Source organism: Oryx dammah, unplaced genomic scaffold, assembly GCF_014754425.2.
Source record: "Oryx dammah isolate SB20612 unplaced genomic scaffold, SCBI_Odam_1.1 HiC_scaffold_14, whole genome shotgun sequence".
NCBI lineage: Eukaryota > Metazoa > Chordata > Mammalia > Artiodactyla > Bovidae > Oryx > Oryx dammah.
Window position 1 is genome coordinate 33,655,800 of NW_024070198.1, and position 24,223 is coordinate 33,680,022.

General features: G+C 47.2%; 1 protein-coding gene across 3 annotated transcripts in view; it reads right to left on the reverse strand.

The window, feature by feature from the left end:
* AFAP1L2 (actin filament associated protein 1 like 2) overlaps positions 1-24,223 on the reverse strand; it is a 113,561-nt gene that overhangs the window by 35,582 nt on the left and 53,756 nt on the right. For all 3 annotated transcript variants that reach the window (XM_040255042.1, XM_040255041.1, XM_040255040.1), the window contains exon 2: positions 6,545-6,673. In XM_040255042.1, coding sequence (XP_040110976.1) covers positions 6,545-6,673 — 129 coding nt within the window. The remainder of the gene's footprint in view (positions 1-6,544; positions 6,674-24,223) is intronic.

The following is a 24,223-nucleotide window of genomic DNA, read 5'->3' on the forward strand; positions in this document are numbered from 1 at the left end:
TCCACAGAGTCCTGGAGAACCCAGAGAAACTGGAGGAGGACACGGCTGGATGGAGCTTCCTCCATCGGCTGTGGGGTTGCCACCCTGGTGCCCAGCCCTGCCAGGGCCAGTCAGCAATGTCATCCCTATACCAAGGGCTGTGGCAGCTAATGGGATGGAACTATGAGGTCTAAATGCAGTTATCCACAGCTTGCATACTCCCACTAAAGGGCTGCGTCTGTACCTTCTCCAGAACCTGGCATGGGGAGAAGCACTCTGCAGGGGGAGGCAGGAGATGTGGTGGTGGTGGGGGTGGTCCTCAGCCAAACTCTGCCATCAATAGTAATTCTGAGCAAAACACCCAACCTGTGTGCCTTGGCTTTCTTGTCTGCATAGTATGGAAAACAATTGTGATGAAACACTGCCTATTTCTGGGGCTTCCCAGGTGACTCAGTGGTAAAGAATCTGCCTGCCAGTGCAGCAGATGCGGGAGGCTTGGGTTTGATCCCTGGGTTGGAAAGACCCCCGTGTAAAAGGAAATGGCAACCCACTCCAGTACTCTTGCCTGGGTAATCCTATGTTCAGAGGAGCCACAGTCCATGGGGTTGCAAAGAGCCGGACACGACTGAGCACATATGCATACATACATATTTCCTATTTCTACGTAACTGAAGTTCTCAAGAGTTCGAAACTCAAATATTAGGTGATCTGAAAGAGTAAGGTAACCTTATAACTAAGATTTTAAATGACAGCTTAGGACTTCCCTGGAGGTACAGTGGTTAAGAATCCACCTGCCAGTGCAGGGTACACCAGTTTGATGCCTGGTCTGGTAAGAGCCCACATGCCACGGGGCACTAAGCCCGTGCACCCCACCTACTGAAGTCTGTGTGCCTAGAGCCTGTGCTCCACAATGAGAAGCCACTGCAGTGACAAGCCCATACACCGCAGCTAGAGGGTGGCCCCTGCCCATCACAACCAGAGAAAGCCCGCATGCAGCACCAAAGACTTAGCACAAAAGTAAATAAAGTTTAAAAAAGGAAAGAAAAAAAGACCATCTAAATTATAGCAAATAACTCAAAGGCTCAATAATAGGAAAACAGTGGAAAAAAACCATAGTACATCAACACAGGTAATAGCTGGTCACCTTTAAAAATAAATGGATTACTGGAGAGTGTGTAAATGGGCCGAACGTTGTGGGAGTGATGTTAGAGGATTTATTTAAGTGTCCCTGGTCTTTAACTCAGGATTTTCCTTGTCAGAAATCAATATTTTGAATTGAAAAATATCCAAGTATTTTGAAGATAAACTCCAGCATGAAAACAAATTTTATTTGAGGGTGTTCATTGCCATGTTATATAAGAATTTTTTTTTTTTTTAAAGAACAAAACGTATATGCTCACTAACAATGGGCTAGTTGAACTAGTTGAACACTTCTCATTCATCAGCGGACACTACCCACCTATGAAAAATAACAAAGCAGCGCTATGTCTGCTGTTTATAAAGATATCCAAAAATTAAAGGATCATGTTTCAGAAAAGAAAAAAAGAAGTGAAAAAGTACACAAACTGCCAACACAGGGCAATGTGCACAGGCAGCAGCACTGAACACAAAAATAACAGAGCAGAATGTAGAGGCAAACCACAAAATACAGAAAATATTCTGATGACACCAAGAAAGGTCACAAAAGGAATCAAAGCAATGTAAACAGGGTTTAACGTTCATTTCACATTCATTTCTTTTTTCAACTTGTTGACTAAGCCCACACTCCTTTCCAAAAAAAAAAAAAAAGGCAAGATATTGTTGATTATTGTTTTAACTGTGAGATTCTGAGCAGGTGATTCCTCCCCAAGATGGCTATTTGTAAACTGCAGATTATACTGGCTCTGGTCCATGTCACAAGGCTGCGTGTCCCTCCTTGGACACTCTACAGGCTCTGCTTGATCTCAGTGTTGCTGCTGCTGCTGCTGCTGCTAAGTCGCTTCAGTCGTGTCCGACTCTGTGCAACCCCATAGACGGCAGCCCATGAGGCTCCCTCGTCCCTGGGATTCTCCAGGCAAGAACACTGGAGTGGGTTGCCATTTCCTTCTCCACTCAGTGTTGCTAATCCCCCAGAATCCAATGAGTAAGTAACAGGCTCCCAGGACCGTCTGCAATCCTGTGAACTGGGCCTTGGAGAGGGGAGGCTGATGAGCTGTCCCAGGTCTGGGAGGCAGTCTTGGGGTTGGGGAATTTCTATCCTTCTCTCATTTATTTTCAGAAGTGCACTGAGCCCCAGCACCGTGCAAGGTGCTGGGGACACAGCAGAGAACAAAACAGACGTTGTCTCTGACGTCATGAGCCCACTGGGGCAGGGGCAGGCGGGAGGGAGGGACAGGGAGGCAGATCTGGATGGGTAGTCGCACAGGTATGTCGGGAGTGACAACATTATGGGGGAGGAAAGGAGAGCTCCCAATGCTCTGACCACGTGTGCGGATCCTGGGAAAACAACTGAAGAGGGTAGTGGTGAGGGCTAGGGAGGAGGGGCCCAGACCCTCTCCCTTACAGCTGGATAGACTAAATGTTCAAATCACGTCCCATCACAAGGGCAGCCCCTGAAATGTTCCCAGAGTCTCTGAGCAGGGTGCTGGGGAGCCCTCAGGCTTAGGACAGGAAAAGATATCAGGATCCCGATAAACAGACCTCAATCCATGCCTTGATCTCACTACTGAGACAAAAGAAGAGAGTAGAAAATTGAATACTATCTATACATGAAAGATCAGAGAACAGACAATTCGATGTGAAAAGTACAGACACAGACACACACACACTCATACTCTGCCCCAAAGGTGTGGAAGTAAACAACAGCTCAGCCAGTGGAGATCACAGGCTATCTTGAAATGATCAGCCTGTCTCCACCTACAAGTCCAGGCAAGTTGAGTTCATTTACACACAGTGAGGAAGGTTTGGGAAGCTGAGAGAAAAAAAAAAAAAAAGAATGCCTTCAGTTTAAGGGGCTGCTCATTCTATCCTGTGCAGCACAGTAATTAACCTGGGGCAGACTAATCTGGATGGTGAAGAGGGGAGGGTAGCATCAGGGTTAGGTTGGCTGGCCCAGGGCTCTGCTGGGCTTTGCCACACGTGGCCATGGAGACGCAGACATACAGAACAGACTTGTGGACACAGTGGAGGAAGGAGAGGACGGGATGAACGGACAGAGTAGCATGGAAACTCATCCACCACCGCAGGTAAAACAGATACCAAATGGGAATTTGCTGTATGACTCAGGGAGCTCACACTGGTGCTCTGTGACAGCCCTGAGGGATGCGATAGGGTGGGAGGTGGCAGGGAGGCTCAAGAGGGAGGAGACTATGTGTATCTATGGCTGATTCATGTTGATGGATGGCAGAAACCAACACAATACTCTAAAGCAATTACCCTTCAATTAAAGATAAATAAATATTTTTTAAAAGGGGGAAAAAATGTCAGTTGCTGTTGTAACCACTCAGCCATGTGAGAAGATGCTAAGAGAACCAGAAGGGGGAACTTATAAATAGTGGCTCCTCACCCGTGGGCACTGACCTGGAGAACAGAGTTTGCATGCTAAGTCGCTTCAGTTGTGTCCAACTCTTTGTGACCCAATGGACTGTAGCCCACCAGGCTCCTCTGCCCATGGGATTCTCCAGGCAACAATACTGCCGTGGGGTGCCATGCCCTTCTTCAGGGGATCTTCTCAACCCAGGGGTTGAACCTATGTCGCTTACGTCTCCTGTACCGCAGGCAGATTCTCTACCACTAGCACCACCTGAACAAAAGTGACAGCCAAAGGTCCCAGTACGGCTTTGCATGTTTATCTGTAGTCTGGGTGCACTCTGGGGGCAACTCACACTGACTGGGGAGACCCCTGACCTGCTGTCGGCAGCTCCTGCAGCCCTTCATGCTGCAGAGACCAAGGGTGGGGAAGGCCTGATTTTATAAGAGCCGAACATACAGAGATTAAGGATGAAACAGAGGTCACCTACAGGAAATCACACTAAACCAGAAAGGGACCCCGGCACCAGGGGCCCTGATGGAGCGGTGAGAACCAGAAACCAGGGGTCAGCTGCCACCACCGCGGTGTTTTTCAATTCCCAACAGAGGTGTTCTTCACCATCAGACATTCTTAAGGCGGAGTACATCTAAATGGTCTGGGAGTGTGCTCTTTAAAGGTTCCACCATGAGTCCCTCTGCGGAGTGACTCATTCCTAAGTCACCTGCTTTGGAACACGCATTTCCCATCCATTCGTCCCACCTTTGATGTACTGCTGATCAGCACTCAAGGCGGGTCAGCAGACACCCACTACAAAGCCAGGAGGAGCCTGGGAACCAGGGGGTGGCCGGCAGAGCTCAAAGGCAACGAAGGGGCTCCAAGAAAATGCCTCCGATGAAAGGCTAAGGGAGCCAGATTATGCCGACAGAAGAGAAGGCTGCCAGGCATATAACAACATGCTTTGGCTTTTATAACTTCTCTGATATTCAGACAATAGAAACTAATTCCACAGGGAACAAAGAAAAGGAAAAGGGACTTTGAAATGTTGCCCACTGGATGCAGGCTGGATGTCAGGGGGGAGTTCCTGATTGATGGCCAGAGCAGGTGCACCTCTCGCCTTGGCACGGATCTGAGCTGCTCCCACGGTGAGGCAGATGGATTTGATGCCCTCTTACGATCCTAAAATATCACTCAGTTCTCAAACATCCGACATAAAAATAAACTTGACTAAACTGTTATGACTTCACAAGAAGCCTCTTCTTTAAAAAAAAAAAAAATTGTGCTAGAAATGAAACCATATGTCTACAAGAAGACTTGTACAAGACTGTTCAAAGCAGCCTTATTATTCCTAACAGCCCAAATCTGCAAATAAACCAAATGTCCATCAACAAATGAATTGGAGAAACAGGTTGCAGTATATTCAAAGAATGGAAAACCAATCAGGAATAAAAGGAACTACTGATGCAACCCATGGCATGGCAGAATCTCCTGAGTGAAAGGGGCCCAACCCAAAGGACAAACCATCCAATTTCATTTATATGAAAATCCAGAAAGGGCATAACTAATCAACGGTAGAAAAAATCTGAACAATGGTTGCCTTGGGGTGGGTGGGGACGAATTCTTGCCCTTGAAAGATAGAAAAGCTCCCGAGACAACAGAAATGTTCCGTATCTTATTTTGGGTGCTGGGTGCACAGGTGTATGAGCTTCCCAGGTGGCGCTAGTGGTAAAGAACCCACCTGCCAATGTAGGAGATATAAGAGACACAGGAGCCGGGTGGGCTACAGTCCATAGGGTCGCAAGAGTCGGACACTACATTCTCAATTAAAACCACTGAAAAGAAAATTAAAATGATAAGAATAAAGTAGTACTGCTTATAATATTCTTTACTACTCTTGTAGTCTGTAGATTGAATTTGCCCTCCTCTATTAAAAATTTTAACAGAGGACTTAACCTGCACGCACACACATGTGCATACAGTTGTCAAAACTCACTGAATTGACCATTCAAGATTTGTGGACTTGACCGGATACAGAATCTAGCTTGATTAAAAAGATAGAAAGATAATTAACTCTGGGTTCTTTGATTTGTTGTTGTTTAGTCACTAAGTCATATCTGACTCTTTTGCAACCCCATGGATGTAGCCTGCCAGGCTCCTCTGTCCATGGGGATTCTCCAGGCAAGAATACTGGAGTGGGTTGCCATTCCCTTCTCCAGGGGATCTTCCCAACCCAGGGATCAAACCCGGATCTCCTGCACTGGCAGGCGGATTCTTTACCACTGAGCCACCAGGGAAGCTCTGTGATATCCAGTCTTAAAGCAATGTTTTCCAGTTTTCCTTTGGGCTGTATGACTCTGGACAAGCTATTTAGACCTTCTAGGCCTCGGTCTCCTCATCTGTAATAATAGCACCGACCTCACAGGAGTGTTTTGAAGATGAAGCCTTGTTAACACATGTGCAGGTGGGAAGAACTCAATGAAGCACTAGCTATTATTATAATATTAATTTTCCCTTCTCTACTTTCAATAATAGAAAAACTACTTTGAAAACACTGTTTGAAACCTCTCTGTGGGCTACTGTGTTGAGAGTTCCTGAGGCTGCCACACAGTTCCCATCACTTCTGGACTATCGGTACCATCTGCCGTGTCCTGCTAAAAAGGCATAAATTAAGTCCTAACCCTGAACAGCTCAGAATGTGACTATATTTGGAGAAAGGATATTTAAAGAGATAATTAAGATTAAATGAGGGTGCTGGGGTGGGCCCTGTTCCAATATGAACGGTGTCGTTACAGGAGAGGTTTGGACACTGGCGTGCACGCACAGGAAGACAATGTGAAGACTCGGGGAGAAGAGGACCATCCACACACACCAAGGAGACCAGCCTCGGAAGGAAGCAACGCTGCCAACACCTTGATCACAGATTTTCAGCCTCCAGAACTGTGAGAAAGTGAGTTCCTGTTGTTTAACCCAGCCCGGGGCCATTATCACGGCAGCTCTAACACACTGACCACCATCTCCGTTTCGGCAGGGACCCTTCACCAAGGCCCCGACCACACTCACTGCTGCTCTTGGTGTATAAGCGGAGAAGCTCGGCCAGGCCACTCTTCTTCACCACAGCTGTGCTGCTCAGATTCTCCTGGTCAAGAATCCTGAGGAAGTCATCCAGCTCTGTCAGCAGCTGCTCCAGGGCTAGAGACAAAAAACAGACGACACTCTTAAAACAGCTGCCTTCTCCCTAAAGGCCCCACTCAGATACACCTCTGATCTCATAGCATCCCATGACGGACCCTCTGGTCTCAGGGGGAGGGGTGTGGGGTGAGGCCGGGCAGCACACAGGGGACCCAGCCTATAGGTGTAATCCCCAGCGCCAGGGTGGTGGGGACAGGCCAACACACCCTTAGCTCTGGGATGGACAACCTCGGCCAAAGCTGCAGGGCCACCATCTGCTGGAGTGACAGTGGTCAAAGTGTCCCGATCAAGCCCCTCAGGCCATGAGAGTCTGGAAACAGGATTTTCTTCCTCAAGTAAAGAACAGCTCAGGGTCTGGGGAACTTGAACACAGATCAAACCCACAACCATCAAAAGAAATGGTGTGTTTGACCCAGTTGTTAAACATTTCCCCAAGGATGGGGAAACACAGTCACTCCAGGGAGATGAAACAGTGATTATGCTGTCCCTGCAGGAATATAGACAACCCCTCAAAAGCCACGCTTAGACAAACAAAACCTTTCTCCAAGATTCTTCACTGACTAAGAATCAGTGTCACGAGTCCAGCATCACTCCCAAGGTGGTTAAGGGCTGCCGTGCCTCGGGATCCACAGCCCTTATCTGTGGCGTCTAATAGGCGCCTAATAGTTCCACTGTTATAGGCGCACTTGTCGACTTCCAGCGGGAAGCACCTTGCAGAAATTATTAGTGCACTGGGCAACTGGGAAGGTGCAGGACCTTCCCCACACCATTACTGTCGTTGTTGTTACTGTTAATGACCTAAATCTCATCCAAGAACAGAATGTCAGACACTTTCCTGATGGTTCAGTGACTGAGACTCCACGCTCCCAACACAGGGGACCAGGGTTTGACCCCTGGTCAGGGAACCAGAGCCCACACGCAGCAACTAGGAGTTCTCATGCTACAGTAAAGATCAAAGGTCCTGAGTGCCACAACTAAGACCCAGTATAGCCAAATAAATAAATAAAAACAAATATACATATAAAAAAAGAACAGGCTGTGGGGTCCTCACCTTGGCTCTCCCTGCCCAGCTGGCTCTCCTGAACGTGCTCATTAACGGCAGCGGCTTTGAGGGTCTAAACAGTACTTTCCAACCCTGGCTACACTGGAATCACCTGGAGAGATTCTCAAACTCCTGATGCCCAAGCCACACCCAGATGGATATCCAAGCCTCTGGAGTGAGACCCAGGGGTCAGTAGTTCCCAAACCTCCCCAGGTGATTCTGATATGCAGATATTTTATTTTTGCAGCAATAAACCTGACGTGCTTATTGATTAAACCCTTCAATTTAAAAAAATGAAAATAAACATGTTTAAAAATTCCTCTTTTTACAAGTATGTACACTTTTTACTTTGACATTCAGTCCTTCGTAGACATCTTTCAGCATTATTATTTTTTGAACTATTATTTTTATTCTTCCCTGTCACAGGGAGTTAACAGTGATGGACTTAAGACACATTTTTTCCTTTTTTCTTTTCTTTTTCTCTAACCAGAAGCTTGGAAGACCACAAGGAAAAAAAAAAAGCAAAGATCTGTTATACATGATAACGTTGTCAAGAAATGTCTTATTCCTAGAAAAGAAGCTTTTCATCTGTTGAGCTTTTGAAACACAGAATGAGCCTTTGAAGCTGAGAAGCATGGGTCTGAACACAAGGCCAGGGGCCACACTTGTGGCCTCTGCTTCCAGGGCAGTAACCAAGCAGCCCAGGCCTGCCCTGCACCACCTACTGCGGGAACTCTGAGCAGTCGCACAACCTCCAGGTTTGTTTCCTCCTCTGTACCGTGGAGAAGACCACGTGGGCCCCACCCATCTCACAAGGTTGGTGTAAGACAAAAGCTGTGAAGCTCTGCACAGCTTCACTTGTGAAATGCTACGCTAACCACACGAAGAGCTCTCACTGTCTCCTCCCATCCTGTAGCATCACTGGCTATTTCTTATTCTCCACCTTAGAATGCTCATCTCTAAGCTCCGCTTTAGAGAAAAACACAAAACCTTGCCCCTAACACTCCCTACACCACGGAAGGTGGTGGAAGGAAAGGAAGGTCACCTCCTCAGAGCAGCCTTGCTTGACCACCTTCTCCAAACTAGCTATTTATTATCATTTTCTAACTCAGCATCTAGGCCTTCATAGCCCTAGGCCTGGAAGTAGGGCTACTTCTTAGTAATAAGAATATACCTCGTTTTTAAGATTTGTAAATGAGTAACATCAATAACAAATGAAATAATAGTTGTTATTTACTTGCTCATTTTTAACGGGCATCTTTGTCTTTCTCACCCTGGTCTAGTCTGTTAGCTCAATGAGAATCAGAACCACATCCGTCCTAATCCTTGGCACCTCACACTGTTATAGGTGTTGAATGAATATTTATGGAAAGAATGAATAAATGAATGAGTAAATTCGGCACCTACTAGCTCATAACAACTCTAGGAGGTAAGCAACATTATGCCCATTTTGCAGATGTAAACCTCATGGCCCAGAGAAGACCCATAATGTCCCACACAGCCAGTAGCAGAGAGCTGGGTTTGCTCTCTGACTCCAAGACCGAGCTCTTGGCAACACCCCAACTGATACCTCCATGTAGGGCCTTCTTCCAGCATCCTGCAAAGGCCTGGCTCCCCAGAACTGAACCAGAATCTGAGACTATCTGCTAACTTCCCCCCTGACTATTAAGGAAGCCCTCATGCTCCCCTAGTTCTAACGGAGAGCTCAGTGGTGTATTTCTGCTCAAACACCCCTTTGACTCTCAGTGGGGCAGTAGCCTCCGACTTCATTCCTGGAAAACCAAACTCCCTGGAATGAGTATTGCCGTTTACTGGGAGAGAGCTGGAGGAAGTAAAAGGGGAATGAGGATGTTTATTTCAGAGAAGAGTGACAAAAGTATGGACACACGTGATCGTCAGATCAAATAGCCTGCTCACTCAGATGAGTGGGTGGATGGAAGATGCCCTTGGCTCTGCCAGAGATGAGAGGAGTAGATGGTGAGTGATAGGCGAGGCGAGACGAGAGAGAAGCTGCATTGGGTAGCTCTGCTTGGCAAAGAACCATGGGCCAACAGCAGAGCCTCCTGCCCCATCCTTATGTATTGGGAAGAGCACCCTGAGAAGTCTCCAAGAGGCCAGTGGCTTTTGCCCAGTTTTACTTAAAACTGATCAAAGTCTTTACTGAGTGAATTTTGAAAGAGCACCAGCAAGAGTTCCCTGAGCTTACTGAATTAGTAAGCCCCCGACCTACAAACAAGTTCCATTCCGAGAGCATGTTCATAAATCCAGTTTGTTCGTTAAGTCCAACAAAGTTAGCTTAGGGACCCAACTAACACAATCGGCTCTATAGTACTGTGATAGATGTGTAATACTTTTCCCACAAATAATACATAAAAAACAAACACAAAAAATAGAACACTTTGAATCTTACAGTTGGCATCTTGAGAAGTCCAGTAGTACAGCATGACCGCTGGCATACAGGGGCTGGCAATGAGTGAACAGGCAAGAAGAGTTACTGACTGGAGGAGGGAAAGGATGTGGGAGATGGTAGAACTGAAGGGTCGTCAACAATAGGAGACGGAGGGCAAACTGCAATTTTCACCTGATGCTGATGGCACAGGTTCTGGTTCCTCGCGGGATTCAGTTCTATCTACTCTCTGGGAAAAGAATGGTCCAGCAACATCTGGGTAGCAGCTCCTTTTTCCTTGTCATAGAAGACATGGTAGCACTGGGTTGTATTCTGGACGGCTGCTGCAACCTTCATGAACTGTCCCATGCCTCGGAAACGAACAGTGCCTCCTCAAACGAAGCAAATTCCCCTAGCCATTTACTGCATCAAGAATCTCTTTGGTTCTTCAGTTACTTCCTCCTGTTGCTTCTCTTAATCCTTTCTCTGGGCCTCTAATTCCATTAGGTGTTCAGTGCACATTCACATCTTTGAAAGTTCACAACTTAAAGGTTTGAATGCAGGGGACTTACTGTACCGGACCCTAAAGTGTGCCCAGCACTCAGCAAGGCCCTCGGCCTAAACTTACTGGGAAACTGAAAAGGCGATCAGGATCACGTGGTTCTGTTCTCTTGCAAGCTCGATGGCAGGGCAAGACCAGCACAGGTGAAGTGACGTGATCCACAGACCAAGGTATGCCACCAAAAATTCAAGAATCAAGCAGGTGATATCACTTCGCACATGATAGGAGATCAGACAAGAGGCTGAAGGCTGGAAGGTTTCTAGGAAGAGGCCATAGTAGAGTAAGGCTTTGTGTTGTTTTTTGTTTGGTTTGGTTTGATTTTGAACAGCTATTCATGAGTTTCCTGTTGGCTGCAGAAACTCACAGGCTAAAAAGCACTGCGTTTCAAGAAGGCAAACTCGGGAAAACAAAGGATAAATGACACTGCTCCTTGACCTCAGCTGCAGTGGATAAGGAAGAACCTTGAGAAACAATTAGGATCTCAACCACATTTTTCCTGACCTGACCTCCGCCGGGCTGTTATTCCTGCTACCCCTGCTAACAAAAAAAGGAAAAAAGCCCAAGAACTGAAAGTGTGTCTTGCTTCCACATCCTCAGCTATTCCCCAAAGCTGCCTGATTCCTGGAAAATAGCCTTTGTTTATTTCTTATGTGAGCAAATACATACCAAGCCAAAGGATGAAAAGCATCGTGCCTGGCTCTGGGGAGACAAAGGTGACCCAGATTCTTGGAAATGGGGGCGCCAGTGAATACACCGGGTAAAACAGAAGGGATCCAGGGACATCTCCAAGGATCGGGGATGCACCAAGGAAAGAAACAAACTCAGGGGTTCTCAGGGGGAGGAATGTATAAGCTGGTCATTGAGGATGAATAGGAGCTTGCCAGAAAGAGGCAAAGGCATTTAAGGAAAAGGGAATGAGACACTCAGACAATTCAGATACTGAAAGCACATGGGCATCTGAGAAACCATGAGCAGCCCTGTGTGTCAGGGCACCGAGAGCAGAGGGGCACAGTGGGTGGGCTTCAAAGGGGAGTAGGTGGGCTCTGTGGCCAGACCTGCAGAATTAGATCAGGTGGGCAGATCATAAGGGCTTTCTTTATCTACTTTGCTAAGGAGTTTGTGCCTTTTCTGGCAGGGCCTCTGGGCAACGCAGTGGAGGAGGCCATATAATACTATTCTCCAAGCAGGCTAGAAGTAAAGTAACTCTGCCGACTGTGGGGAGGATGATAGAAGGGACCTGGGGACAGGGAGAGGAGGCAGGGAGACCAGTGAGATGACTGCATTAGCACAGATGACACGGAGGGTGTGTCCTAATCACAGCGGTTGGGACAGTACATGGCGCTCCACCCCCCACCAAATCCAATTCTCCCGAGCACCCTGCAAATGCAGAGCCGGAGAGTGAGCTCCTGAGGCTGGATTACAACCTAATTCGTCACATCCACAGTCAGCAGTGGCACTGGGGCTCCAGTCCAAGTACTGGCTGGCTGCAGACTGTCCCCAGGGGAAGTCAGAGAGATTCCCTGGATCACAGCTTCTGCTTCCCGTTCCTCCACATTTCACAAGGTAGCAGAGGACAGGATGGAAGGGTTGCGCTTAAGACACGTGACAGGCAGCGGCCATGGGTCTTGGTGATCATTCCATCAGACGTGGAGACTGTGAGCGAAGATGCCCCCGGGTGGCCAAGAGATGTGGAATGCCACCAGACACACAGGCCTGAGGACCCTGCAGTCAGTCGGGCAGCTGTGGTCCCTGCCGCTGGGGAACCGATGGGCGAGGCCAATGGGAAAGATGGGCAGATGAGGAACACTGAGAAAGCGGAAAGCTTCCTTTCTCATGAAAAGAGCTGAGCTAGGTAAAAGGTAAGCCCCGGGGTTGAAGAAAGACAGGACCAGAAGCACCAGGAGTCACAAAGCCCAGAGGTCATCTCCCTCCTCTCTGGATCCATGTTGTCCCCCAAGGTCTCTCCAGGTCTCTTGTCCACAAAGCCTCCCATGACCGAGCTCCCTGGCCAGCTCTGCCTCCCTACAGACCTCGCTGTCAAAGTCCAGTTGTTCAAGGTTGTCTCGGTTTGTACCAGATCTACACTCTGGGCTAGGCCTGAGCCCAGTTCTGGTCAAGGGTCAGCCTCTGGAAGTCTGGGCCTCTGACAAGGTATTAAACACAGAAGAGGCCAGGGATGCTTCTGAGATCGTCCCCTCCGGGGTCCAGCCACAGGGTCCCCCGATCCCAAAGCAAAGCGTTCCAATGAAAACTTTTACAAGCCAAACAAGCAGAAGGTGAAGCAGCGACTGTATTTTTCTGGAAAAACGAAAATCCTCTTTGGGTGGATTTCAGTTAGCTAAAGCAGATATTCATGTACCTGCTTTCGTCAAAGCCAAGTGGCGTGAAGCAAACTTTGGAAAAGAAGGGGAAACCAAGAGCTCAGGCCCTTGAAAACAGCAACCGATAAAAGCGAGGCCCCAGTCTTGTGCCAACCCCAGTGACATTTTAAAGCCCTCAGAGCTCAGAGGAACGCGGCCCTTTCATTGCGACCCTGGAACGTGCTCAGTTCCCTTCCCCTACCCCATCCTCCCCCAAAACGCTCATTTTGGTCTCTTCCTGGTCCTCCAGTGGAGGGAGGGGAAAATAAGCGTGTTGTTCACTGTGGAAACTGTAGGCCCTTGTGCAGTCTTTGCATCCTGCCTCTGTTCAAGTTCAGAGCTGTCTGCTCACGGTCTGACAGCTCATCAATAAGATTCTTGTTCAGGACTTGCAAGGCCCACGCGGAGCTGGACGGGTCAACTGTGCAATTCACTGCCCTCAGCCCAGCCAGGCTCTGCCTCCAGAAGACCTCCTCCCCCAGTTCCGCTCATTCTGAGGCAGTCCCGCTTTGTGGACACTAGCTTCCCAAACATACATGTCTTCCCAACATGCCAAAAAAGCTGCTCCTCGTGGTTCCCCTGCTGTTTTATGCATGTATTTTTATTTACTCAGCTGCATGTGCTGAAGACCCACGATTCAGGGTGATTTTCCTTCCAAACATAAAACTAAGCAGAACTCTTCTTTAAGTATAAAGACATGCATTCCCCTCCGAATCCCACTGGTTCCTAACATGAGCCACTATAAATATATTATCTGCATGAAACCCGCTGCTGAAGACCAACTGAAGTCATGAAGCTGGTGACAGTTTCTGTGATAAGCAACGGCCTCAGGTGGATTGCCATGGAAACCAGAAAATGCCAGCAGATTGCTTCTGAGCCTGGAGAATCCTCAAGTTCTCAGCAATGAACTTTTGGGGCTTCCCTGGTGGCTCAGTGGTAAAGCATCTGCCTGCCAGTGTGGGAGGCGAGGGTTCGAGCCCTGGTCTGGAAAGAGCCCAAATGCTGAGGAGCATCTACGCCCATGTGCCACAGTTACCAAGCCTGTGCTCTAGAGCCCGGGAGCCGCAACTACTGAGCCCATGTACTCCAGCCCCTGAAGCCCTCTCGCCCCAGCCCCCGTGCTCTGCAATGAGAAGCCACTGCAATGAGAAGCCCGCACACCACAACAAAGAGCAGCCCCTGCTTCACGCAAAGAGAGAAGCTTGCGCAGCAACAAAGACCCTGCACGGCCAAAAAATACATGGTTATTTTAAAAAATAATTATAAAGAAGAAAAAGAATGAACTTTTGGAAAACATGCCCCTTTGCTCCACCTAAAAGGAGATTTCCTCCCCCAGCCCTTTAAGGAGGTCAAAGCCTTCTTTCTTTACAAGAGCCAAATTCCAAGTCAACCTTTCCCAAGTACCCGATGTACTGGTGGGTATGTGCCAGGCATGTTGATAGGAAGTAGGTTTCTTTTTTTCTTTTTCTAATACAATATAACTTTGTGTTTATTTACTTTAGCGACTTTAAAGTTTACAATTCGGCGTCTCAATGCCATGCAAATATCACCACCACTATCTAGTTCCAGAACTTCTTCATCACAAACTCATTAGGCAGTGGCTCTCTACTCTTTCCTCCCCTAGATTTATGGCAACCACAATTCTGCTTTCTGTCTCTACAGATTTGCCAATTCTGGATAATTCATGTAAATGCAATCAAATAGTATGTGACTTTCTGAGCCTAACTTCTTTCATGGTTCATCACGATTTTAAGATCCATCCAAGCTATAGCATGTATAGTATTTCATTGCTTTTTACGGCTGAGCAATGTTCCCTTGTATGGATATACCACCTGCTGTTTAACCCTTCATTATTAATGAGGAAGTGGGATTTTATTACCCCAAAAACTTGTTAACTGGGCTATCCTTTCTGTACACAGTAACGTCCTGTTTCTACTGCGCAGTTCTATTGTTTTGACAAACACACTCAGCTGTGGCAGTTATCACCACAATCAGGAGACAGAACATTTCCATCACCCAAACAGTTCCTTTGTGCCCTTCTGCAGGTGGCTTCTTCCTCACGCCCAGGCCCTGGCAACCTGCAGGAGGCTCTCACGACTGCATGGGACTCTCAAGACTGGAGAATGATGATCCTTTTACTGAACATAAGGCGTCTCAGATCTGTCCATCATTGTACACATATGAGGACTCTGTTCCTTTTGATTGCTGTGTAGTATTCCACCCCACCATTGCAGGAAGCCCATATGTCTCCATAAACTCAAAGGTATCTTCTCTGCTGGGGGCTTCAGCACAGACACTGCTGGTCTCTGTGGCCTCTCACCGGTTTTCCATGCTCTTGAAGCACCCTCTTGCTGACTTTCAAGGGCATGACTTGAACACCAAATGAATGACCACTCAGGACATACAAACAAAAGACATACAAAAGACAAAGTGGTGATTCTTACCAAAGGTTGCACACTGGAATCACCTGGGGCGTTAAAAAAATATTCCTGAAGCCTGGTCCATCCCCAGAGCTCCTGCTGTAATTGCTCTGAGTGTGGTCTGGGCCTCAGGAGTTCTCAAAACTTTCCAGATGATTCCACCATGCAGCTAAGGTGATAAACCAGAGAGATAAAGGTGTGATGGTTGCTTCATGAAAAGTCTTCTAAATTTAAAAAACTATGTATGAGAGTCCTTCAAAACAACCATAGTGTTGCTATATAACTCAATTCTGATTTCACATGGAGAACTTTCTAGGTTCATGATTGTAACATAAAATTGTTGTTCAGTCACTAAGTCGTATTCGACTCTTTGTGACCCCATGGATTGCAGCACACTAGGGATCCTTGCCCCTCACTATCTCCCAGAGTTTGTTCAAACTCATGTCCATTGTGTCAGGGATGCCATCCAACCATTTCATCCTCTGTTGCCTCCTGCTCTTCTTGCCCTCAATCTTTCCCAGCATCAGGGTCTTTTCCAGTGAGTCGGCTCTTCACATCAGGTGGCCAAAGTACTGGAGCTTCAGCTTCAGCATCAGTACTTCCAATGAGTATTCAGGGTTGATTTCCTTCAGAATTAACTGGTTTGATCTCCTTGCAGTCCATGGGACTCTCAAGAGTCTTCTCCAGCACAACAATTAGAAAGTATCATTTCTTTGGCGTTCACCCTTCTTTATGGTCCAACTCTCACATCCATACATGACTACTGGAAAAACCACAGCTTTGACTATGCAGACCTCTACCAGCAAAGTGTACATAAAGTTAGATACACTTGAAAATATCTTTTTTTTTTCCTTCTAACATCTTTTCCCTTCTAGACAGTGAGGAAGGGAAGTGCGGAAGACAAGAACCAAGAAGTCTTGGTGTTGACACATCACAGAACTGAGTTCTTTGTCCTGCTTGAAGAAGTGGGAGTTCTTATCACTGACAATCAGCACCCAGAAGATTCGCAGGCTACCCTCCTCGGTGGGCTATCATTGATCCTGTCTGCTTGGACCTCAGGAGAGTAGCCAGAAATGTAAATAACTTTCTCCAGGATAAATACTCCAGGAGTTTTTATCTCCATCTCCAAGAACCAGCGAGGGGGAGACGGCCGTGCTCCCTTTACCAGGGCTGTGACTGCATTGCTCCCTGCTGAGCCTGACCTTCAAGTCAGTCTGTCATCTTTTTTTTTTTTTTTGCAAGATCTGCCTTTTCTCACCTATCTCAGAGTCTCATCACTTAAACACTTTCTCTAAGAAAAGGCTGCTCTCTGCCCTTCCAGAGTAGCTGTGTGGGCTTCAACAGAGCGCACAGATGCTCTTCCACGGCTTGCACTCCTGGAAAAACAACTCGAGCTGCTCACTGGTGACCTCTCAGATGGAACAAACCTCCCCAAGAGCAGAATTCCAACCCCAGCGACAGAGCCAGCTGGAACCGGCGCCGCTTAGATATGGCCCCTCGGAAATTCACACAGCAACCGCTGAAGACATCAAACTAAGCACAGCAAGGCAGAGAGGCCAAGGGCCACTTTCCCTCTGCTTCAACCTGCCCAGAAGCACCACCTGGCCACCCAATCCAAAGCAGAGGGGCTATTATTTGGTGATTCTCCCATCTCTAATTTTCTAATTGCCCCATGAATGCAAGTCCTTAGTCCCCAGTGAGGCTGAAAGCTCTGAGTAGGTAGGGACCACATCTTCTGGTTTGGTTTCCCCCACTATGAATGACAACCCACTCCAGTATTCTCGCCTGGGAAATCCCATGGACAGAGGATCCTGGCAGGCTATAGTCCATGGAGTTGCAGAGTCGGACATGATTGAGCAACTGCCACACTATGCTTAAACAGTGCTTTGCTCAAAAGTCGATGCTTGGAAAACATCTGCTGAGCATAAGGCTTTCAGAGACACACACAGACACCCACCCCTCCCCAGTGAAGGCTCCTCCTGAATTGTCTTGCACTGAAAGTATCTGGGCAGGTTTGTCCAGTACGATTGGGCAGAGGGCTCACCAGTTACAGACCACAATTCAGGTCCCCACAGTTAACAGCTCTGGGAGGACCACCCAGAGGCAGCCCCTAGCAGTGGGCCTATCTCACACCTGGACAGCATTCTGCTGGGAGAACTTTCTCCAGGGTGCAGGTGGGAAGGGCATGGAGGTGGCTGCTCCCCCAGAGACCAGGAACCTAGGGCTGAAGGAGCTCAACCCCCAGGGCACTCCAGCAGTTCAGGCGGTAGAGGCGGGCAGGGGCAGGGCAGCCAGGTTCTAGCAGCCATCAGGGTCCCGGCCAGACAAAGAGGCTTTGGGGCCCAGGGGGCCTTTGTTCCCCTGGCTCAGTGAGGACATTCCTTAAATGCAATCTGCAGAAGAGTGGCTTCATTCAGACTCAGTTATGCGGGTGGGAGGTGCAGAGGTTCAGCTGGGCGGCTCCCTGCGTGGCAAGGCCCACAACAACTGGTGCAAACCATTGCAGTCTCTGAACGAGGGTCACTCAAGTTCACTTTGCAAGTTTGGGAACTACAGTGTCTCATAGAGGGAAAAAAAAAAAAAAGAAGTCTGGGAAATGACAGTGGTTATCGCTCTGTGGAGGGGTTCTGGGAAATTTTTCATTCCTTCTTTATATCCTTCCCTGTTCATCAACACAAAAGAGCAGTGAGTTATTACATGGAGAGAAGATGCTGCCCAGGGGCCGCTCTGCTTTCGGTTTTGGCTGCAAATTGAGGTTTGTCCTTATTCACTGTTGGACAAAAAGAACAGAAACTACAAATGTATGGAAAGAAAAAATAATCACCGTCCTGTTCAGATTTCCTGTTTCTTTCCAGCTTTTGGCAACAGGAATGACACACCATTGGGCTGATGTACTAGTGCGGCCTGTTGATTCTGTTCAGGCCTCCGCCACCAAGGTCAAAATCAGCCACAGCAGTCCAAAACCACCACCACCACCTTGACCTTGGGATCAGCCAGCAGTAGGCTACCCGAGCCTGATCCAGTGCCCCCTGCCCTACATAGTCAAGAGCCCTTCCTTGGGGCTCCAAGGAGGCTGGGCTAGAGGACAAAGGTCTCCCAGCCCCCCAGCCTCTTTGCCTGGCCTGGACCCTGGTGGCTACTGGACCTGAAATTCCTCACACGCCCTGTGAACTGCTAGAATGTCCTGGGCAGCCTGGGGTAGGGGATGGGGGCAGGGGGGGTGCTCATGTACCTTTTGGAAAAGACTTTGATGCTGGGAGAGACTGAAGGCAAGAGGAAAAGGGGGCGACAGAGGATGAGATGGTTAGATAGCACCACCGGCTCAATGGACATGAATTTGAGCAAACTCCAGGAGATGGTTAAAGAAAGAATGGCAAACCACTCCAGTATTCTCTTTTTAAAAAAAATTATTTTTTAATTGAAGGATGATTGCTTTACAGAATTTTGTTGTTTTCTGTCAAACCTCAACAATGAATCAGCCATATATCCTCTCTCTTTTGAATCTCCCTCTCATCTCCCTCCCCATCCCACCCCTCTAGGTTGACACAGAGCCCCTGTTTGAGTTTCCTGAGCCATACAGCAAATTCCTGTTGGCTACCCATTTTACATATGGTGATGTAAGTTTCCATGTTACTCTCATTCTCACCCTCTCCTCCCCTCTCCCCATGTCTATAAGTCTATTCTGTTTCTCCATTGCTGCCCTGCAAATAAATTCTTCAGTACTATTTTTCTAGATTCCATATATATGCATTAGTATGTGATATATATGGAGAAGGCAATGGCAACCCACTCCAGTACTCTTGCCTGGAAAACCCCATGGGCAGAGGAGCCTGGTAGGCTGCAGTCCCTGGGGTCTCAAAGACTCGGACACAGCTGAGCGACTTCACTTTCACTTTCCTGCATTGGAGAAGGAAATGGCAACCCACTCCAGTGTTCTTGCCTGGAGAATCCCAGGGACAGAGGAGCCTGGTGGGCTGCTGTCTACGGGGTCACACAGAGTCGGACTGAAGCGACTTAGCAGTAGCATGTGATATATATTTTTCTCTGACTTAACTTCACTCTGTATAATAGGCTCTAGGTTCATCCACCTCATTAGAACTGACTCAAAAGAACTGTTCCTTTTTGTGGTTGAGTAATATTCCACTGTGTATATGTACCACAACTTCTTTATCCATTCATCTGTCGATGGACATCTAGGTTGCTTTCATGTTCTAGCTATTGTAAACAGTGCTGCAATGAACAGTGGGATACCTGTGTCTTTTTCAATTTTGGTTTCCTCAGGGTATATATATCCCTAGGAGTGGGATTGCTGGGTCATATGGTGGTTTTATTCCTAGTTTTTTTAAGGAATCTCCATACCATCTTCCATGGTGGCTGTATCAATTTACATTCCCACCAACTGTGCAAAAGCGTTCCCTTTTCTCCACACTCTCTCCAGCATTTATTGTTTGTAGACTGTTTTTGATGGCCATTCTGACCGGTGTGAGGTGATATCTCACTGCAGTTTTGATTGGCATTTCTTTAATACCACTCAAATATTCTTGCCTGGAGAATTCCATGGACAAAGGACCCTGGCAGGCTACAGTCCACGGGGTTGCAAAGCATTGGACACAGCTGAACAACTGTCAGTCACTCATTCACCAGGAGATAGTGGAGGACAGAGGAGCCTCCACTATTTTGCGTCATGGGATTTCAGTTCAAAGTCAGACACAACTGAATGACTAAACAACACGTACCTTTCATGCTTGGTTCTTGGTCCAGAGAAAGCAGTGTCCTCCATGTCCTTCCCACCTGTACCAGGTTCCAAACTTACACTGCTTAATCCTAATTCCAAATCATGGCTCAGCCTTGGGTTGGTTACACCACATACAGGCTGTGTGGCATTTGGAGAGCTTAACTGACCTCTCTGTGCTTCAGTTTCCTCATTTGTAAAATGGGATTAGTAACAGTATCTACATTTCATAGGATTGGTATAAAGATCACAAAATAATTCCATTAAGTACACATACTAAGTAAATATTAGTTGTTATATTTATATGTATATAAAGTAGCTCAGTCGTGTCTGACTCTGTGCAACCCCATGGACTGTAGCCCGCCAGGCTCCTCTGTCCATGGAATTCTCCAGGCAAGAATACTGGAGTGGGTTGCCATGTCCTCCTCCAGGGGATCTTCCTGACTCAGATTTTGAACCCGGGTCTCCTGCATTGCTGGCAGATTCTTTACCAGCTGAGCCACTGTTAAATAAAACCTAAAACCCTCCTATAAAATGGATGTGGAAGACCCTCCATAAACACACACTCACACCCACCCACACACACATAAACACACTGTAAGTTTAGTAGAACAGTTTCAAAAAAGTGATCGGAAATATCCTTGTTTGTTTTTGCAGGACTACTAAACTATGCCCTGGCAGAAAGGCAGCAAGGGTAACTGAGGTGGAATTTGGGTTGAACCCCTCTGGAGAACCATATTTCTCGAAACACATAATGCTGAAAATAAATAAGTGAAGGTTTTCCAAGCTTTCCATAGCTCCCCAGTCCAGCTTAAACTGACACCAGAAACCTATGTGCAGAGCAAGAGTGAGTGGTAGGCTGTGAACGGAGGGGTGGCTACCAGGTCCTGTGCTTGTTTCCCACGCTGTCTAACCCCAGCCTGGGCAACACCCCGTTGACAGCATCCCAGGTAACATTCCAAGGGGCAGAGAGCATACCACCACTGCAGACACTGCCTCGGCAGGGACAACCCAAGAGCGTGTACAGTGGCTCTTACCACAGGTTTCCTCCCTTCCCAGCATCCACTTGCCCTTCTCATTTGTTCCCAATTTCTCTTTGGGAAACCCTTTCACCCAACTGTATTTGTGTCTTATATAGAAGTAGAAGCCCCACCCCTGACTCCATGACAGCCACATGACCTTGGAGTCAGCCAATCAGAGTGTTTCATTTCCTTAGCCATAGTGACTGGCTTAGAGATGGCTTCATGATGAGAGCCAAAGCAATGGGCATCAGCCTTGGGACTCTTCCTGGAACTATTTCTCTATCTTTGAGCTGCTAGAATGTCAGTCTGGGGCCATCTTGGCCATCTCCAGGAAGAGCCTCCCAAGGAAGGAAAACAGAGCCTAGATCTTCTGACCGTTCAGCCCCGACTCTAACTAGCCTTCTCCTCTACCGCTCAGTTATGGCCAGCCAGGACGTCCCATTTTGTGATTAAGCCCGACTGAGTTGGGTTCTCTTTCGCTTGCAAAGGGAAAGTCAACTACCACAGCATATATATATTTTGAGCCTGGAATCTGGACCAGCTGTCTGCAGACACAATTTCAGTTCATCCTGTTGGGTAGGCATTATCATCCCCATTTCACAGAGGGGAGACCTGAGGTCACACTGTAAACGTCAGGGCTCAGAATCAACAGATCCCTCTGACCTCAAACCTAGAGTTTATTCCATTATCCAAGTCTACTTTATATTGGTAAAGATTTGCTTATTACTCCAGACAGTAGAAATAAAAAACATTCTAATGAAAGCAAAGTGTGGGGAAAATATCCAGGAAGAAAAGTACCTTGAGCAGCCTGGGATAAAATGTCACCAAGGCTTGGGCTGAGGGCAGAGACCCATGGATAGAGCGCAGTGAACACAAACTTCTGCCCACCTCAGGAATAAGATGGGAAAGAAAACTGAAAGGGAAATTCCAAAGGCCCAGCGGGTAGAAGCAGAGCAGGGCTTCCCCATCCAGGGATGGGGAAGGACCTGAAAAAAACGACTTTCACTTATTCCAGGCAACACTGATGAACTTCAAGACAGCCGAGCCCTCCAGGGCAGTCTAACAGGAGAAACAATGGTGGCAGCTGCAACTCTTGGCTCAGGAAGCAAAAGAGCTGGGGAAGAGCTTGCCATCCCCAAGTTGACTCCTCAGTGCCAGGGTCAGACCAGAAGGATGGAACAGAAATGGGGAGGGTGTGGTTGTTCAGTTGTGGGAGAGCACAAAAAATGGTCTGCCTAAAATGGCCCTTACTACTAGGAGGGGTGGGGAAGCAAAAGTCCCCACACATAGGATCAATTTTAATAAAGCTGGCAGTTCTGAATGGCTTTCCAGCTAGACCAGTCCTGCTTCTGCTGGTTAGAACATCTCCAGTGGACGAGAACTGATAATCAGGCAGAGACCATATCTAATCCCATATGTGAACCCCATCAATGAGGAATCGGTTCCCAGCCTTGTAAAAGTTAGGAATCAGTAATGAATGGAAGCTAATGGAGAACAGTATGGAGATTCCTTAAAAAACTATAAATAGAGGTACCATATGATCTGGCAATACCATTCCTGGGCATATATCTGGAGAAAACCATGGTCCAAAAGGATACGTGGACTTCAACATTCATTGCCGCACTGTGTACAATAGCCAAGACAAGGGAGCAACCTAAATGTCCACCAACAGAGGAATGAGAAGATATGATACATATATATATAATGGAATATTACTCAGCCATAAAAAAGAATGAAATAATGCCATTGCGGCATCACCGCCAGACACAGAAATTACCACACTGAGTGAATCAAGTCAGAGAAGGAGAAGTATCAAATGATACTGTTTACATGGGGAATCTAAAACAAAATGATACAAATGAACTTATTTACAAAATGGAAACAGACTAAACAGATCCACAGACTTGGAGAGCAAACTTATGGTTGCCAGGGGGAAGGATGGGAGGAAGGAATAGTTAGGGAGTTTGGGATAAAAATGTACACACTGCTTGATTTAAAATGAAAAACCAACAAAGCCCCACCATATAGTACAGAGAATGCTGCTCAATATTATGTAGCAGCCTGGATGAGAGGGGAGTTGGGGGAAGAATGGATACATGTGTATGTACACCTGAGAGCCTTGACCATCCACCTGAAACTATCACAACATTGTTAAATGGCTATACTCTGATATAAAAAGTTTAAAAATAATAAGGAATGAAAGTTAATTATTTTGCTCTACTTACTATTCTTTCCCCCTTCTTACAGTAATGGGAGGACCTATTCCATATGGTTCAGATTTGGCTGACTGCACCTGAGCCGTAGGAGGTGGGGACATAGCTGAGGACTGGCCATTCTTTACACCCCAGTGATGGATTCAAGCAAGGACAGAATTTTCCCTAGGATTTGCTCAGCTGGCTTTGGGAGAAAGAGGTCTTTCCTGTCTTCAGAAAATAAACCATGAGAATATGTACTTAGAGTTGCCGTCAACCCTGTCACCTCCCACCCTTTCCAGTCTGAGGATGTAGCCAGCGCTCAGAGAAAAAAAGCTGGTAACTGGAGAAAAAGAGCCCTATCCCCATTGCTGGAGTCCCTAGGTCCAGCCATGCCTGAAGCTACCTTTGAACTTGCCAACTACCTTTGAACTTGCCAACAACCTTTGAACCTTTCTCACATAAACGGGATTACTCACCAGTGATCAAAAAATCCTTATTCATGTGTTAAGTAAAGTTTGAACAAATGGTGGCTTCATGTAAACCACCTCTTTTATGAGGCATACCTTGATTTCCCAAAGCCATAAAATGGCCCAAGAGTAATCTTAATTTCCTGCCCCCTTTGACAGGCCCAAGCACAAAGCCAGGTCATTTTCTTGGGGTCGCAAAGAGTCAGGCATGACTGAAGTGGCTAAACAACGTCTTAACCCTTACTACTTCCTGACACGTGCATCCAGTAGGTTCAGTGGGCTAGAGAGAGCAGATATCCCCTCACAGCACATCACATGCCCCCAAATTAACCAGTGCCAACCTGACACACACATAAACCTCTGG